The sequence below is a fragment of the Alligator mississippiensis genome, chromosome 5, assembly GCF_030867095.1.
Source record: "Alligator mississippiensis isolate rAllMis1 chromosome 5, rAllMis1, whole genome shotgun sequence".
Taxonomy (NCBI): Eukaryota; Metazoa; Chordata; order Crocodylia; family Alligatoridae; genus Alligator; species Alligator mississippiensis.
Window position 1 is genome coordinate 41,072,400 of NC_081828.1, and position 18,514 is coordinate 41,090,913.

Sequence of the window (18,514 nt, forward strand, 5' to 3'; positions counted from 1 at the left end):
TCGTATGGCTTGCCGTGTAAGACTTTCATCATTATGGGTGGCTCTTCTTTGGACTCTCTCCAGCTTGTCCATGTCCTTGTTAAAGTGTGGTGCCCAGAACTGGATGCAGTACTCCAGCTGCGGTCTTACTGGTGCTGAGTAGAGCGGAAGAATCACCTCTTTCATTTTGCCAGAGATGCATCCATTGATGCATGGCAGAGTATTATTTGCCCTACTGACTACAGCATCACACTGCTGGCTCATATTCATACTGTGGTCTATTATTACCCCCAGGTCAACCACTTGCTGTGCCCCTTGCTGGCACCTAAGGGTCAACATTTTGTCTCCTTCCATTCCCTAGCCCCTTGCACATGAAAAAGGACAGTCAGGAGTGCACCTCGCACACCTGAAGCTGAACCTTAAGTCCCTCACTTGGCTGCACAGTTTTCTTTGGACACTTCTCCCTTGGGGAGACATCACTGGCATTGCGACCTAGCTTTATGCTGCTGCACCTTCCTGGGATGCCTACTATTCCCATTCACAGATGGAACACGAGTCCCCACAGGGCACAGTCAGCAATCCAGACATCATCCTCATGTCTCCATTTTCAATGCTTAGAGATTTGATCTCAAGTAAGTGCTTGGAGTAGGCACTGGTAATTTGGAAATATTCTATCCTGGGCTTTGGCAGCAGCATATTCCAGGAGATAGCTGTTGGCACTGAGGTTTCCTCTCTGAATGTGGCACTGCTGCCATGCTCTGTGACAGGCCATGGCAGGAACCAGCAGCAACCTCTGGCAAGGGTTAACATGGTTCTGACTCATGGGGGAGGGGGCAAGAGGAAAGGGATGCAGCTATGTTCTGCGCAATTAAAGGAAATGCTAAGAGGCGCAGTCGGTGCAGAAAGGGAGTGCAGAGCCCTGCACTCATTTGTCCGGGGACTGAGTGAGAGGAGTGAAGGAGCTGCAGTGGACATGGTAAGTGTTGCTCCTTCATGGGGACATGGCTGGCTTTACCGGGGTGGATCTGTACAAAGAGCAGCCCAGCCACACAGGCTGTTCACAAACCTGCTTCCTTTGCTCAAGCCACTGATGAGGACAGGGCAGTGCTAGGCACAGTGCCTCCCACAGATTGTTGAGGGTGGGAAATCTCCTGGGGAACCCCAGAACAGGAGATGACCCAGGTGGCAATGGAAGAATGTGCCAGCTGCCCTCAGAGTGCTCCCCCAGTGCCCTGCGCTGGGCACCAGCACAGGGCATAATGGGCTGTCTGTGTGCCCACAAGGAGGGATGATTATAGCATGCATGGGGGAACAGGGAATTCTTTGATGTGCCAAATTAGCTGAGAATCACCCAGTTTAAACAACACTGCTGGTGAGTGTCAGAGGAGAGCTTTCCCCCACTGCTGGTCCAGCTGTAATAAACCCAGTCATCTGGATCTGGAAATCTGTCACTAGCATCCTCATTGGCATCCACATCCCCTTCCCATCTGTCAGAAATTCCTGAGTGAAAGCAGAAGCCAAAGGTACAATACACGTGGAAAATTCCCCTGTTTGTCTTTCTGCCCCCTGCTTGCTCCCTTGCCTTTATTTCTACCTTCCCACCAGAGCATATGGAATCAAATGGCTTTGTTCTCTGTCCCCACTCCTCCATTCACCTGGGAGGGGGTTATTAGGAGCCTCTGGCACCTGTAGCAGCAGACCCTGTAATGGGCATGGGTCTAGGGAGAGCAGGTAAGATGGGCAAGAGAGCTGAAGACAGCATGATTTAATGTATCACTGCTAGCCAAGCATGAGTATGAAGTATATCAGCCTCAGGAGATTGCCAAAAAGAATCAGCCAACAATATGCATCCATAAGTAACCTGAGTTTTGAGGACCAAAGAACATTGAACCTTCCCCCCTCTACCTCCTCTTCACCAAGCCCCTAATCAGCTAAAGCTTCCTCTTTCTCAGCTCCTTGTGCAACAGCGTGGTTCAGCCACTGCTATTAAAGTGCCACAGCATATGGGGGTGTTGGTTGTAGCCGTGTTGGTCTAAGGACATAGGCGACAAGGTTCTTTGGGTAAATGTGATATATTTTATTACACCAATTAAATAGTTGGAAAAATTGTCCTTTTCAAGCTTTTGGGCACAAACACCCTTCTTCAGGCATAGGGAGAGTCTGCTAGTGTTTTGTGTTCTCCTGCATGGAATAGAAGATATTATGCAAAATATAGGTCTATGAAAATGCAAATGTAAGTCAATGAGAATCAGAGGCCATGGGAGACAATAGGTGTGAAACAGGTAGATGTGGGGGAGGGGGAATGCTGACCCCACCAAAAATCTGTCAAAGACAATAATACCCAATTACCTGTGTGTGCACACCTCTCACAAGACAACCACTCTCTCTCCAATCTCTCAGTTGTAATCCTCAAAGGGCATTTACAAAGCACCTTTCATCGATGAACCCATGAACTTAAATTTATAAATCTACTGGATACAAAAAATCATGGACTAAATATCAATATTGAATTTATGGCACATTATAACCTGCCTGCCATCAAGTAACCCCAGGGAGCCTCTCTACATTTTACCAGATACGTTCTATCACCACGTCAACATTTTCCCCTCCCCACACCATTCTCACACCTATTGTCTCCCATGGCCTCTGATCCTTACTGCCATACCTTTCCAACTATTTGAGTTGGTCTAATAAAAGATATCAGATTTACCCAAAGAACATTGTCTGCTACGTATTTGCATTTTCATAGACCTGTATTTTGCATATTGGCTTCTGTTCTATCCAGGGGAGCACAAAGCACCAGCAGACTCTCCCTATGCCTGAAGAAAGGCATCTGCACCTGAAAGCTTGCAAAGAACAATTTCCCCAACTATTTAGTTGGTCTAATAAAAGATATCACGTTTACCCAAAGAATCTTGACAGCATATGGGGGAAGAAGGCCTGGAGTTTGGTAATGGTTTAACCAGGTGGGAAAGCAAGTTGGTCACATAATGCATTACAGCATTGCTCCTGCTATACCCAGGAGAAATCTGCCCTCAACCCACATGCTGGCACTGGTGTCCTAGAAGTCACAAAGTACTCAGCATCTCCTAGTCTCCTTTTACTGACACTCAGGAAATGCCTAAATGCATGTTCTGGTCCCAGTACAGGTAGGAGAAATGGAAGCTGAGGAAGCCTGTTTGCAAGTTCCTGACATCTCATACAAACCTTCCCATCCGTGTGCACCCAACTGGGTGCAAAATGCTCCTTTCCACATTGACAGTCACTTTGTTCATACAGGTGTAAACATCTGCATAGGGTGTGTGGGGAATCATATCCCAAAGGCTGTGTATATGGTTCAGTCCAGGTCTTACAAGTAGTTGGGATTGCAGCTGTGACCAGAACCCATGACTTTAGAAATGAAAATATTTTTTGTTGAAAAGCAACCTGCTTTCAAAAATAGGGTTTTTGTTCTGCAAAATTGAAAACCATTTTTTTCTTTGAAATATTGCTTTTTTTTAAAAAGAAAAAAAAAGAAAAAAAGAAATGCTTGATGGATCCTGCAAGTAGGAATTTCATCTGGTTTCTGGTTTACTTTCGTGCTTGGATTCTCCATGCTTGACTTTTCCGTGCCTGCTCTTCACATTTGTTGTTGACCTTTGTGTCTTGTGGCTTAGTTCTGTTCAGCCGCCGTCATTTGCTGGAGCTGGTTTGCATGTGTTGGAGTCCCTCTTCTGGGGCCAGTGTTGATTAGTCAGTCACCCCCAGAGCTTGTGAGAGAAATTGTAGGGGGCTCAGTCCATTATGGTATCACCCTCTCCCCCCACCCACCCTCACATACACTCCCATTTGAGTAACAGAAAATAAGAGTAATTCTTAGCTGAATTCATAACTTTTGCAATATGTATTTTAGAGCTGATACTTCTATTTTATTTATACACAAGTTACTTGCATTTTATTTTATCAATTTTACTTATTATATTTTGATATTTATTAATAAAGAAAATTCTCATTTGGGGGGGCAAGCTTGGGGGCCTGATATAACTGTGTCCTCATTCCCCGCCTCCCGTAGGCCCTGGTCATCACATGGCACCTTTTCTCCACTGTTATTTCCTTTGTGAACAAGTGAAAAATGAGTTTTGTCCACAGAACATTAAAAAAAATTGGACGGTTGGGGGGAAACCTACCTAGCTGAAAGCTCATTAGATGGAAAGGATTTCAGAATTCTTACATCTTGTCTGGCATCTGGATCAACCGTAGTTGGGATGCCTTGATTTGCAATTCAGTTCACAAGCTGCCTGGCCAAGCTGCTTTTTTCTCATCCTACCTTCTTGCCTGTCACAATGAAGATGATGATATCTCCTTCACCCTTCCTTCCTGCAGACCATACTCCTCCACCTTGATGGGTTGCTTTTCCCTTGTGTCCTGCCTCTGCTCATGCTGAATAAGGAGTGTCCTGTCATGGCAGCTTAAAGCTCTCAGTTTTATTCAATTCCATGACTGGTTACCACATTGCTTGGCTGTGGAGAGTTCTCAAGTACACTTGGCTGTTGTTCAGAGTTACCAATATGCACATGCTTCAGCTAATTTATTAACAAAACTTGCTTCCCTACCTACACTGGCCAATAAGATTTCATGCCACACCACTCTTTGCTGTCTACTACACCAATTAGCAAACTGTGATCGAGTCATGTTGCTTAATCTGATCAGTTGCCTAAATGTCCATCCCTTTCCTTTCCCCATGTCCTTTCTCCCCCCTCAGAGGCTGGTATCTTCTGCCTTCTTGGAATCTGCATTTTATTTGCAATGTCAATGTAAATGAAAAGGCAGGAGCAGCCCAGTGTAGCCAGTAGTGTGTGCGCTGGCCCAGTACAATGCACAGTGATGGGGGTGAGGAGGTGCTATTGTGTCACCCTGGTGTGACATTCCAGCAGGCTAATGTTCCTATGTTCTTCTGATTCCCCAGGGCACTGCTATAGGATTTGACTCAAGTCGAAGATCTTGGAGCTGTGGCTGGAACAGTACCCGACTCTTGTGCTTCATTGCCATTAGCTGGGGTAAGCCTTCCTGTGGCTCTTCACTGGCTGTGGGGAGATCTGCTTTGGCAGGTTCTGCTGGCCTTTATTTATGGGAAAGTTTAGGAAGGGAAGTGCAGCTATTGTGACACCATCCATCACACCCCTTAAGACTGCCTGGGGCCACTCTAGCATGGCACCTGACATTTTGCAGGCAGATTTGCTGGAATACACCATTTTGTTTTATTCATACTTCCCATCATGGGCAACTGGTGCCTCCTGAGTCTAGGGGGGCACCTGCAGAAGCCAGCGGCAATAACGGGGACGGGGATGGCAAGCACATGCAGAAGCTGCCGGCGGTGTCAGTGGCAGGGAGGGGGCTGGCAAGCACCCAGCAGTGATGAGAGATGGCCCTGTCAGGGGGCCACATGCCCCCTGTGCCACCCCCCCCGCCCCACCAGTCGCCTATGCTTCCCATGCTGGGGTACTTAAAGCAGGACTTTTAAATCCATGTGTAAGGAATTAAATTGTTTCCCTTCTTACCCCTTATCTTTGTTCTTTACCCCTATGGGACCCCAGAAGCTGAGGTAGAGAGTCACTAATAACTACCTACCAAATACAACTCCATGCCCAAGCTGGAGGGAGCCAGATGCTTCCACACTACTTACAATGATAGTGGCCTGTACACAGTTCCTTTTAGCTCCCAGTCACCCAGCTGGGTCAGAAACCCCCCTAAGGTCTCCCCTCTGAAAGGGTCTTACCTGGGTCTACTCCTCACCTCTAGCATCATGTCTGCCATAGAAGAGCCTCTACTCCATTTCCGGCATCATCTCTTGCTGTAGGGAGAATATTAATGGAGAAAGGGCTTGCTTGTGTTTGTTGGCGCAGTCATTCCCTGTTTGTACTGTGAAAATACAAAAAGGCTTCCTTCCCAGAGCTGTGATAACTGTGCTGTCAGGCTGTCAGGCAAAACCCCACCAAAGTAGGGCCCTGCTTTGTTGCAAAAGGTCACAGATTGTGCTGAGATTGTGCCTTGACTAGGCAGCCTGAGCTTTGAAGCTTGACAGTTACTACCTCTCCCTTGAGAATGGTACAGCTGGAAGCAGCTGTATTCCTCTCCTGTACATCCCCTACCTGTTGTGGAACAGTGGTATAGGGGACTCCTTGAGCACTTGGCATGGGGATGGGGGCAGTGGTGAGGGTATGCCACCCACAGGAGACTGGGGCAGGGGAGATGAGGCGGCAAGCACTATTCTGTTTACCCTACTCACCACCCAGATACACTTTTTGGTGTAGCTCCTGTGGCCAAGCAGAGGCAGTGCAAGGCTTCTGCTGCCACTGCAAAGGCTTGTGCAGGGTCAGAGGAAAGCAGGAAGGGAGGGGAGCACCATTCCCCTTGCTTCACTCCCCCTACCCTGCAGATGCACTACTTCATGTGGCCCTGCTTTGCCCAGCTCCTATGGCAGACGTGGGCAGTTCAGCACTTCTCCTGCAGGTTTCAGACTGGATATAAGGAAAAACTTCTTCACAGTTCATGTGACCAGGCTCTAGAATAGACTCCCAGTTGGAGTGGTGCAGCTGGCACCTACCCTGGAGATCTTCAAAAGGAGACTGGATGCACACCTGACTGGGGTTATTTGACCCCAGCAGTCTTTCCTACCCAGAGCAAGGGGGCTGGACCCAATGATCTCACGAGGTCCCTTCCAGCCCTAAACTTCTGTGACTGTGCTGAAACAGAGACTCCTGGTAAGGGGGATTCTGGCGCCTCCTCATAGTCAGTGCCTGCTGTGGGTACAGATATGCTCAGATATGGTCGTAGACATGCTGGTGCTTTTTGCATGGGCTGAGCTGCACATGTTGATCCAGATCTTGTCTCCAGTTCAGAGCTCTCCTGAGTGGTATTTTTCATGAGGAAATTAGGTGTAAACTGTAGCAAGTGCTCTCTTAACAGGAACATGCTTCATACCTAGCTAGGGCCAGTTTCAGCTGATGTAAATCAGTTACATGAACCTCAAGAGATCAATATTGATATGCACTAGGCAAGGATCTGACTCTTGCTGCCCAAAAGTGGCTTTTCCTCAGCAAGAAGCAGCAAAAGAAAAAGAAAAATGTTATTGGGCAAGCTGGTTTTGCATCTTCTGAGAATCACTTTCATCCATGACCTACCAGTTTGGCATGGCCTGCACTGAAAAATCTTCATTGTCTCTTTGGACCCTGGAATGAGTACAGGAGCTGGGAAAAGTTGTATGCCTGAATCCTTTTCCAAAGCACTTGCTGAACCAGACTCTCATTTCCACTAGTTCGCATACGTTCTGCTTACTTTTTCAGTCATTTATCTAGATTACACTCCCAGGTTCCAGCTGGAACCCAAGCACAAGAGCTGGAAGAGGCCTGTGGGATTTTGTGAACCTCAGAAGGCCCAGTATTATTATGGTTGTCATTAAACAAGCAGGCAACATTCCAGATCCCAAACTGAATCACTTGTGTGTCTTGTGTCAACAAAGCTGAAGTCTGCATCTCCTGGGGAGATGACCTGTAAGATTTCAGATCCTGCTTCTTCTTGAGCTACACATACCACCCAAACAGTTGTTTGAAACCTGTGCTTCTGACTTTTTCACTTTCAGAGCCCTCACTGACAGATATGTAGAGTCTGGAGCACAGAATGAGCAATCAGCAGAATGGAAAGATGACCAAGCTCTTTAAATGCAAACCAGGTTCATGTTTCAGTTCATGTACAAATAACAGGATGCATTCTGTTTAACTGCTCTCTCCTCTACATTTAGCAGCGCATTCTCAAATGGAGGACCAAATTCTGATGATTTCTGGACAATCTTTACATGGCAGGAGAGAGGGCTAGAAATTTAGTTAGTTGGAAAGTTTCCCTCAAATTATTTTTCAAGAAAAATGCGGTTTCCATGAAAATTCCTATGGCAAAATTCAGATTTTTGCCACATTTTTTAATTGAGAAAACTGAAGTAAAACATTTTCTTTCAAGTCAGCTTGATGCAAATCCAAACACTTGGGTTTGTTGAACTGAAATGTTCCACTTTTAATCAGTTTGATCATACTCCGTCCAAGGTGTCATGATGTCCCAGGGAAGCTACAGTTAGGGTGCTTCATGCTCAGATTTTCTCCAGGGAGTCTGACTTCTTGCAGGTTATATCTTCCACAATGCACCACAGACTTCTCACTGATGGAGCTGCATGGTACATCACGTGACTCACATAATTGTAGAAACAGCTTGGGAAAGATAGACCAGCCATAAACTCTGTCCCACTGGGGAATAGAAATGGGGTTCCTGAACTTTAGCTCCCATGAGACATTGCAATACCATAGGCAGATGCAGCTTAACATTGAACTGATTTTATATTTCTAAACCAATTTTTTCTGGACTTTTCATTTTCTGAATAATTTCAATATGACTGTCTTTTGGAACAAAATGGCATTTCCTGTGTACTATTGGTTTTTGGGTTTTTTGGGGGGGTTGTTTGTTTTTTGCTGAGCAACATAGAGAAGTAAAAAACCCTGAAATGATATTAAGACCTCTGAACTTGATATGTTCCCTGAATTGGATGCCACAGATGAAGGCATGTCAGTGTACTTTATTATTTAAGATGGGGTAGGCAACCTGCAGCATGCAGCACAAGTGACATGGACAGCCTCTGTGTGGCACATAGCAGATCAGGGAGGAGGCAAGCAGTACAATGACAGAGAGCAGAGAGCAAAAACAGAACTGCAGATCAGGTGAGGAGCAAAGGGCAGGGAGCAGAAAACAAAGCAGCGGATCAAGCAGGGGAATGGTATCAGCATGGCACTTGGAAGGGCACAGGGCTTAATTTATGGTATGCCTGCCCAAAAGTTTGGCCCCCACTGATTTAAGACTTTATCCAACCACAAAACTATTTTCATATAGTTGATTGTGACTGAGACACTGGACTGCAGTGGTGGTAGTGATGTCTTGAGTTAATTAAGTAATGATGAGAACTAACACAAATACATGCTGTGTTTTTCAGTTAAGTCACCTTCAGTTCCATGCCAAGTTTCAAGCTAGATTTCCGGTTGGTTTTTTTTTTCTTCCTGCTCATGTGTAAGCTTTGCCAGCTTCTTCACTTTTGTGAAACTTGATTTTTCAAACATTCACTTTTATGAAACCTATCAAAGTGCCTTCTGGCTTCAATTTGTTGAAACCTGAAGCCACTTTCAGATCCAAAGAACTTCAGTCATTGAGAATATTCAGATCCACTTCTGGAATCAAACATTGTTTCTAGTCGCTAGATAAAGCTGCAAAAGGAAATTTTAATTACATAACTGTACACATTTTTGCTGCCCTCCAAAAGCCATTTGTAAAGGACTGTTTTAAGGAAATTTCTTAAATTCCTTCCTCCCCTGCCCCTTTAAAACTACAAAATATGTCTTGGGCTGGAACAATCTGAACATGGGTGGTGGGGAGTTGTCCTAGGCGCCTTAAGGATTTTAACAATTAGGATTTTATACCAGTTTAATTTTTTTATCCTGGACAAATTCATACCACTTCACCATGATGCCAGGCAACACCAGAGTGCAATGAGCTGCATCCCTTTCCAGACACACAACTTTTTGATCTGGAAAGAGAATAACCAGCTTCATGGGTTGTTGCAAGTGCATGAATAAGCTCAGCTGAGAGGCAAAGCCAATTGGTGCATTCACAAAACCCCTCTAAATTGGTGACCCCAAGCCAGAAATACTCCTTCCAGTGTGGGCAGGCTCCCAAGCCAGAAGTCATTTAGCTACTTTAATGCAGTGCTACAATCCTTGGATTGTACAGGAGCAGTATTTTCCTGGTTCAGGCTATCATAAGTTAAGCAGCTTTGCTCCCTGGGAAATCCTTTTGGTACTTCTCAGTCGGCTGAGGACCTGTACAACATCAGCATAAGACTTGATCTCTGAAGCACTGCAATGAGTTTTCTGATATCTGAGATGCCTCCTTTTGGGAGATTTTCATTGAACCAGGAAGAACCAACAGGAGTTCAGTATAGGAATGGTGAGGCCTGGGAGTGTTGGATTCTCTTAGCACTAGAGGGGATATCACCAGAATATTTTCATGTGGGCTAAACCACATATGTGCACATATAGCATTTTTCTTAGGAACACCTGAACTGCTTTGGCTGAAACCTTTCAAAGAAAGACAGAAATAATTTGGCCTGAAACATGAGAAGGTTTGGCCCAGTGACTTATAGTTTGACAAAGTTATAAGCAACTGGAAACATGATCTTATGGTGGGAAGTATCACAGTGGATCATGCTGCTTAAACCTTCAGAAAATAATTTGGGGCTCTTCATTGATAACCAAATAGTGTTCCTGCCACTGCTGGTAACCCATTTTGTTCCCAATTTTGTCTGTTATTGTCTCCAATAGTGCTTGCGACTCAGGTGGAAGTGGACGCCTGGACGTACCATTATACTGACAAACATGACTACACATGGGAAAACGCCAGGAAATATTGTCAAACTTATTTCACTGACCTCGTGGCAATCCAGAACAAAGCAGAAATTGAGTATCTCAACCGAACCTTACCTTACAGTAAGACCTACTACTGGATTGGGATACGGAAGATAGAAGACATCTGGACCTGGGGTGGGACCAATAAACCCCTGACAAAAGAGGCTGAGAACTGGGCTGAAAAAGAGCCTAATAATAAAGGATCCAGCCAAGATTGCGTAGAGATATACATCAAGAGGGACAAAGAGGCTGGGAAATGGAATGATGAGCGCTGCAATAAGAAAAAGAAGGCGCTGTGTTACAAAGGTAACAACCATATAAATAGGACAGCTTGAAACAGCAAATTAGCCTACTCTTCCCAGTCAGGTTGCTCCAACCCTCACCTTAGGGTTAGTCTGTCCCCATGGCCCATTCAATCTTTGACCTGAAGGTCAAGGGGTTAATTAGGGTTCTCTGGCGATAGGCATTTGTGACAGCCACCCATGTCTGGTAAGGGCAGGCCTACATCCCCTATGCTCATCACCCTGAAAGCAACTGCTTGTCTTGGTCCTCTCTATGCCCCGACCCTGTTTCTCCAAGTCACTCCTATCCTAAGGTTTTTCCTCATAAATGGTGGTACAGAGAGCGAGAAGCTGAAGCAGGCCTTGGGTACGGAATCAGTCTTGCTTTGACCTTAGCATTCATTTTGTCCCAAAGCCCCCTTTGCCCATTGAGGTACCTGTGTCTTGGCAACACTTGGAGCCTGTGTTCTCACTCACCTGTTGGAGACAAAATAGAGTCTTCATGCTTAATCTAAACCTCAGGCAGCTCTATCTGAAGTAGCTATGTCAAAAGAAGGAACTTTGCATCCAGTCTATTTCAGGCAAAGCAGTTGCTGCTTCCACAAAATGTAATTACCTCTGGAGCACCAAAATGATCTTGCAGGGCCAGAGCAAAAGCCCACCAGAGCCAGTGGGAGTCTTTCCATTGACTTTAGAGGGCTTAGCAAGGGGTCCATCATGAGTAAGCATAGTCAGGATGGAATGCATGAGTCCAGACAGTTTTGGGACTGATGGATCCCTGGGAGCTGAACTGTGGTGCTGGGTCTTGGCTGTGAGGTGGAACCTAACCCAGCTGTATCTCTGCAGCCTCTTGCAACACTTTCTCCTGTAGCCAGCAAGGCGAGTGTGTGGAGACCATAGGGAACTACACCTGTGACTGCTACCCTGGCTTCTACGGGCCTGAATGTGAATTTGGTGAGTGCAGCCAGACCCTGGGCTGAGGGCTGATGAAAGAGAGAACCCTGGTGTGGCAGGTATTATAGTTGCTGTACTGGGATCATTCATTTTTGTCATGGCAGGGAAAAAGACATATCTTCATTTCCCTATTTCATACAGAAAGATTGTGGGGCAATGGCCTGAGCACCCATGAGGAACCAAGGGGCCCAGCAACTTCCCAAAGCACCTGACCCCTCCACCTTATAAAAGTCTCCTGCCCCAGCTCAAGCCCCGGAAGCAAGAGCCAGAGCAATTTGTCCTCCTGAGGAGCAGGGCCATATTCCCATTCCTCTGTCAGTCTGGAGGAGACACTGTTGAGCAGCATGAACCACCACTGTCCCTCTTAGGGGCTAAGCATGCTGTCCCCATGGGTTTGTGTCTCCATGCTAGGCTGTATATGCAACATCTCCCTGAGCAGGAGACCAAAGCCAAGTCTCTTACCTAGCAGGTACAGGGGCCCTCAGCCTCTGTTCAGCTACCAGACATGGCCTCTGGCAAGGCTGGGGATTTGGGAAACCTCGTCAGGCAGGTGTGCTTAAAATAACCACAAATGAGCTAGTTGCATTGTGTCTTCTGTTTAGTTGTAACATGCCAAGAACTTCACCCTGGGCAAACGAACATGGACTGCAGCCACCCCTTGGGGAATTTTAGCTATAACTCCACCTGCAAGTTCCACTGCAAGGAGGGCTTTGAACGACAAGGGAGGGACATGCTGCAGTGCTTGGCTTCAGGACACTGGTCAGGAGAGACTCCAGAGTGTACAGGTAGGAACATAATAGTGCGAATATGAGGCTTCCCAATCCCCAAAGAAAAGAGCTCATGCTGCATTTGGACTGAGATTCACTGATCCTACAAGGCTGAGTTCCCCAAATGCCTCTGAAGTTCATAAGAAATTGGGCAAATCTCCACCCCCAGGCTCTACAGCCCAGGCTAAAATTAGTATCTAATACTGTTTCCCATGCAACATTTGCAGTGCTGTTTTGACCTAGAGACCTATCTAATCTCTCCATCTGTTTGGGGGTTATACAATCCTGAATGATTTACCAGTTTATCTGAACGATTTATCAGTTTGCTACTTGTTTTTGTATGATCTGGCTGACTTTATCCTCTCATGGGTTGTTTGTTTTAGCTCTGAAGTTGTACCTTTCCCTCCACAGAGCAGAACTGCACTCAAAGTCCTGCCTGCCATAGTCAGCCCATCTTCTTTTGTTTGTTGCTCCCCCTCACCAAGCGCTCACTTGTTCTTCAAGGTCTTCAATCTGCAAAGGCCAGGACATGTTTCCACAAAAACTGGGCAAGGAGGCCACGGAGAAGCAAATGCTGCTGCTGGGGCTGAGGACCTCCTAAGGAGCTCCACCACTTACCCCTAGAGAGTAACAACAGCAGGCCAGCCAGGAAATCCTGTTTTTGTAATGGGCTGATGTAGCCATTTCTTTCTTTTGTGGCTTCCAGCTCTGCACCTAGCTTGTATCCGACCTTTTGGGAAATGGCTCCAGGGTCTGGATAAAAGGCCTTTAGCAGTAAAGAAAGAAGGGGACCTATAGCTTTGCTGCACACAGCACAGAGTGTCTTTGTGCCTTCAAAGGACCACATGGCATGCATTTACCTAATGTATGTACAGGATGGGACATCTGCCAGGCATACCCAAAAGAGGTAGTAGGAGACCCTCTACTTCCATCTTCAAACATACTGAGTTTTTAATCCAATTCATCAAGCTGTTGCCTTTGGAAATGTAACCAGCACAAACCCAGTGCTAGGAAGGAAAGCTTGATGCTAGTCACCAGATGTTCACAGGGCTGAGCTTTGGGCTGTGCAAAATTCTATTCAAAGACCCCTGAGTACTGGGGGAGACCCTAGACCAAAAGCATCCCTGGAAGGGGCAATCCCTTTGTATCCCAGAGCAGCTTAAGCTTTTGGCTATTGGCAACATATGGAAAAGCCACTTCTTGGCTGAACAATGAGCAACAGAATGAGATCAGCACTGGAGGTGGGAGCTGGAGAAATATATCTAGGAAAAGGAGGAATTTCCTGACGGGGAGGGTAGTGGATCCTTGAAACAAATGAGCAAGGGATGTGGTGCCTCCCAGAGCACTTGAATTCTAAATAAGGATTGGAGGTCAAGCTAGATAATCAAAACAGTCCCTGGTGACCTTAAAATCTATAAATCCAGCAGTCTCTTGACCTTCTTCAATTGGATAAGATAAGCAGATGGAGCTTCTCCAGCTGTTCCACATAAGGCAGATTTCCCAGAACTTGAATGAACCTTGCAGCATCTTTCTGAACCTTCTCTAATTCTTTTACCCCTTTTGAAAGTCTGGACACCAGAAGAAGACACCACATTTCACTGGTGTTTTCCCCAGCGTCTGTATTCAGCTCCCTGCATTCAGTTGCTATCCCCCTGTATCTGTTCAAATCAAGTTCAGGAAAGCACGGCAGAAGGGAAAGTGTGGAAGTAAGCATGAAGTGGTTATAGAAATTGGCCAACCAGATGGTGCAGGCCAGCAGCACTGAAAGTGGAAACATGATAAAAACTGAGATCAGATATGTGATGAGAGGCAGAGCTTTGTGGGAACAGATAGCTTTGAGGTGAATGCAAAGTACCCTCCAGTTTACCCTCCCTGACAGCCTCAGCTAACCCTCTGCCCAGCGGTATGATCACAGCGCACAGCAAACTCTGCTGGCTGGAGGTGGCAGAAAATGATTTGTGGGCCTCCTCAAAAATGTGAAGTCTGATTTTATGGGGGGCTGCCACAGTGGAAAGCATCTGTGACCAGTGCAGCTTTGAGGAGCTGAAACTGGTGGTAGAGACAGCAGGACAATGTCCTGCAATGTTAAAGTCTGCTGCCCAGAGGGTCTTCAGGCTCGGGCAGCCTGCATCCAACTTCCCCATATAGTAGGAAGCACCATGCAGTTCTTTGACCATTCATCACCCTATTACTGTGGGGAGCCTGCCTTACTAAAGGAGGGTTCAGGGAGTCCAGGAAAACTCCCAGGATTTGTAAAGGGGCTAGTACAACAGGCGCTGTCCATAGCCTTTCATAACAGAATCTGTAGATCATCCTTACTCAAGTGCCCTCTGAACCACCAAGCTGCTGAGGCAGTTCACAATCATCTGAGTTTGTGGACATAAGAATAAAACAATTTGCCAATGGAACAGCCAAGGTTTTAGGGTGAGAAATCAAGAGCCTTATATTGGAGCAGAAGGCTTGCCTGAGCGGGGTAGGGTGCTCAGGGGTGTTAAAGAGCTGTAGAACAGAACAAGCTCCCTGCTGCTGGCTAACTTGAACTTTACATGCACTTTTCTTTTCCCTGGTTCTCATTCAAGAACCCTCTGTGCACAATATAGCGCTAGAACAGATAAGCTAGGATCAGGCCGGTCTGTGCAGAAGCATAGCTGGGCAACTCCATGTCTAGAACAGCTATGATGCATGAGGCTGCTGCTGGGCCCATGACAACAATGTGGTCAGTGGCTGCTGCAGCTGCAGTGATAGCTATTTTTGCACTCCCCACTCCCAGACTGGTGGAGACTGGGGCTGCTGCCCTGGTCACCACCGCTGCCCCTCAGTTATGCTACTGGGTCCATGAAGAGCCAGAGTTTTTACACAGGGAGCTCTAATAGGAAAAAAGTAAGCTTCTGTTATAAATAACTTTGATAACTTCTAAGTTGTAGTAGTGAGGTGATAACTGTGATCATCCAAGGAATACCCAAGGAGGGGGATTTATATGGCAGTACCTTTTACTGGATCAACTGTATAGTTGGGAGAGGTGTTAGACAAGCTTTTGGGCACCAAATGTGCTTCCTCAGGCCTCCCTTCCCTTTGAAGGATAGACACAGGTGGCAGGTCCTACATGATGGTTGCCATCTGTCAATCTCAATGCACTTCAGAAATTAAATCAGTATTACCATTGCCACTTTGTGGATGGGGAAACAAGGCCCAAAGGGGTAACCTAAAAGGAGCTCAGACAGGATAGTATTAATGGTTCCTGCCGGCCTAATAATCTGTGAAATCTGTTCATTATTCCAGTGTCCTTATAGGTGCCCTTTTGCTTTCCATTGCTGCCCTTCCTGCCACCTTCCCCTCTTTGCTTCTTACAGGCTCTGGGAGGTGACACTTGTGTCCATGGTCTTTTTATTCTTATGCAGCTAAACAATGCCAGGGTATTAAGCCCGCTGAAAGAGGAGCCATGAACTGCATGGACACTCTTGGAGTTGGTGATTTTGCTTTTAAATCAAGCTGTAAATTCACTTGTGAATCTGGCTTCAAGTTGAGTGGAGATGAAACACTGCAATGCACAGCATCTGGCAAGTGGACAGCAGAAGTGCCAGCCTGCCAAGGTAAAGTACTCCAGAGTGTGGCTGAGGGTTGTGTGTAATGGGTAGTTAGCATGACCAGGAGGAAATAAACAGGACAAAGACATTTCAAAGCTGTACATAACAAATGTGCATTGGCTTCTAGATGTGAGTTAATAGGGTTTTCCATTTTGATCTCTAAAGAGTATAAATGATTTGGTCATGTGTGAATGATGTTCTTGCCATGATGGTCCACTAAATATATGAGAGGCAAGTATCTTTGTGGGTGATATCTTTTATTGGACCAACTACATGGTTGAGATAGACCTAGGCAAACTTTTAGGTACCACAGTCTCTTCCTTGGACCTCAGACCATATGAACTGTAATACCCAAAAGCTTGTCTAAGTCTATTCCAACCATGCAGTTTTTCCAATAAAAGATATAAACCACAACTATGCTTGCCTCTTTAAATTATTTTGGGCGGGGTACTATATAGATAGATATATATATATATATATATATATAGTGCATATATATTATAGTATATATAATATATATAATAATATATGTATTATATATACTATAATATATAATAACACACACACACAGTTAGCTGTGTTAGTCTGAAGTCAAATAGAAGGTAGGGTAGATTTTCACCTTATGGACCAATAGATAAAGATATAGATATATAGTATAAGCTTTTGTAAGCTGTAGCTCATTTCATTAGATGCTGTGATGGGACATGCAGAAAGCAGAGTATAAGAAAGAGAGAGAAATTAGAATAAAAAAGACAAGCAGAGAGAGAGAGAGAGAGAGAGATGAGGGGGGAGATGATGAGAGACAAGCAAACACACATTAAACTCATAGGAGGGATCACCAAAGCTAACTCACGTAATGGGGTAATAATAATCTCTATTTAAACCATATTTAACATAATTGAATCTGTGGATGATTTCATGTTCCACAATTTCCCATTCAAATCTCTTTTTTAAAGTTTTCTGCCTGAAAACAGCCATCCTCAGATCGGTGATGAAGTGTCCAGGGAGGGTGAAGTGTTTTCCCACAGACTTTTGCATCTTTCTACAGCTGATGTCAGAGTAGTGTTTTTTAATATGGGGATCATTCAGTCTGCTCAATGTAGAAAGCAGAGGGGCACTGTAATCAGGGTGATTATGTATATGACACTGTTGAAGTTGAAAGTGCATGAACCTTGGGGCTAGGTACATGCATTCAAAAAGCACAAAGTGGAATCAGTATCAGTTTTCTGTAAATGGAATAGTTCAGACTGGTAGCAAACAGAATACACATTCGCCCTTTAGGGAGGGTTGCAAATCTTAGATCAGGTTCTGCCATTTTTAACCCAGTCTGTGTGTGTTGAGCTTCTGTTCTATTATGGGTATAACCTGGTTTCAGATCACTTATACCAGTAAAGGTGTAATGTCTGTATTTGGCCTGGATATTGTAATCCATGTTATTTGGTCCAGTGATGATGTGGTCTGTATTGATGTTGGGACACAGAAGGCGTTTGGGTCCATTGTAAGGCCTGGGGCCGCAGTAAGACTAGAAAGCCTGTTCCTTGAGAGAAGTCATTTGTGGTTGGAAGGCTGTCTGTATGTAAGTATTAGTTTGTCCCCCATGACTACTTTGAGATGGTCATCCTTTTGCAGGAAGGTTTGGATGTCATTGATGATATGTCTGTGTTCAAGCCAGGGTCTATAAGGTATATATATAGACAAGTAGGTGTGTACATATATACACACATATAGGTAAGTGTACATAGTTTGAACAGGGGATGCAGTAAGAAATAGTAGAAGTGAAGGAGGAGCATCATGCACAAAGTGGTGCATGACTCTAATGAGATCAAGTTTTAAAGGTTTACATGATAATACAAAAAAGTGAAGCCAAGTCTGCAGGCCTGTCTCTGTGTTTAAATGTAAGTTGCCTTTCAGAAGCATTAGAATTTTAAAAAAGGGAAACAAAAATTAGTGACTGAGGACTTTCTGCTAAGACCACTCATCTAGAAAAGTGCTGCAGTCCATCCTTATAGCCATAATCTGACCGTTTTTTAATTTTTTTTTTTTGGTGGGGGGCATGGAGGGGGAAGGGGAATCAAACCGAGGGTGCACTGGTATAGATTTTTTGGGCCGATACTGATGGTCAGTTATTAACGAGCCATATTGCCAATACCAATCCAATTGCTGATATGCAGCCCGGCAGCTTGGAGAGCAGCAGCATCAGGCTGGTAAGTCTGTGGGGAGGAAGGGGCATGGGGCGCAGATCGAGGCCCCCACGGTGAGGGAGGGAGTGGGGCTGGGGCAGGGGGAGGGGCAGACACTGGTGGTGCACATCCAGGAGGTGGGGCATGGGACAGAGCCTTGGTTCATGCAGGGGAACGGGATGGGGAGAGGGGGTGGTTCCCACCACTGTGTGCACCCCCGGGGGAGGCACGGGGGAGGGGTGCCCCTTGATCTGTGCGCAGGGTAAGGGCGGGCTGCCACTGTGCACTCAGGGCTGG

The 18,514-nt window shown here is 45.7% G+C and overlaps 1 protein-coding gene across 4 annotated transcripts in view; it reads left to right on the plus strand.

Moving 5' to 3' along the window:
• The first annotated feature begins 847 nt into the window (after positions 1 to 847).
• Positions 848 to 18,514, plus strand: part of LOC102565633 (P-selectin) — a 36,260-nt gene continuing 18,593 nt past the window's right edge. For all 4 annotated transcript variants that reach the window (XM_059728248.1, XM_059728249.1, XM_059728250.1 and 1 more), the window contains exons 1-6: positions 848 to 955; positions 4,925 to 5,015; positions 10,368 to 10,757; positions 11,579 to 11,686; positions 12,289 to 12,471; positions 15,852 to 16,043. In XM_059728248.1, the coding sequence (XP_059584231.1) occupies positions 857 to 955; positions 4,925 to 5,015; positions 10,368 to 10,757; positions 11,579 to 11,686; positions 12,289 to 12,471; positions 15,852 to 16,043 (1,063 nt within the window). In that variant the 5' untranslated portion in view covers positions 848 to 856. The remainder of the gene's footprint in view (positions 956 to 4,924; positions 5,016 to 10,367; positions 10,758 to 11,578; positions 11,687 to 12,288; positions 12,472 to 15,851; positions 16,044 to 18,514) is intronic.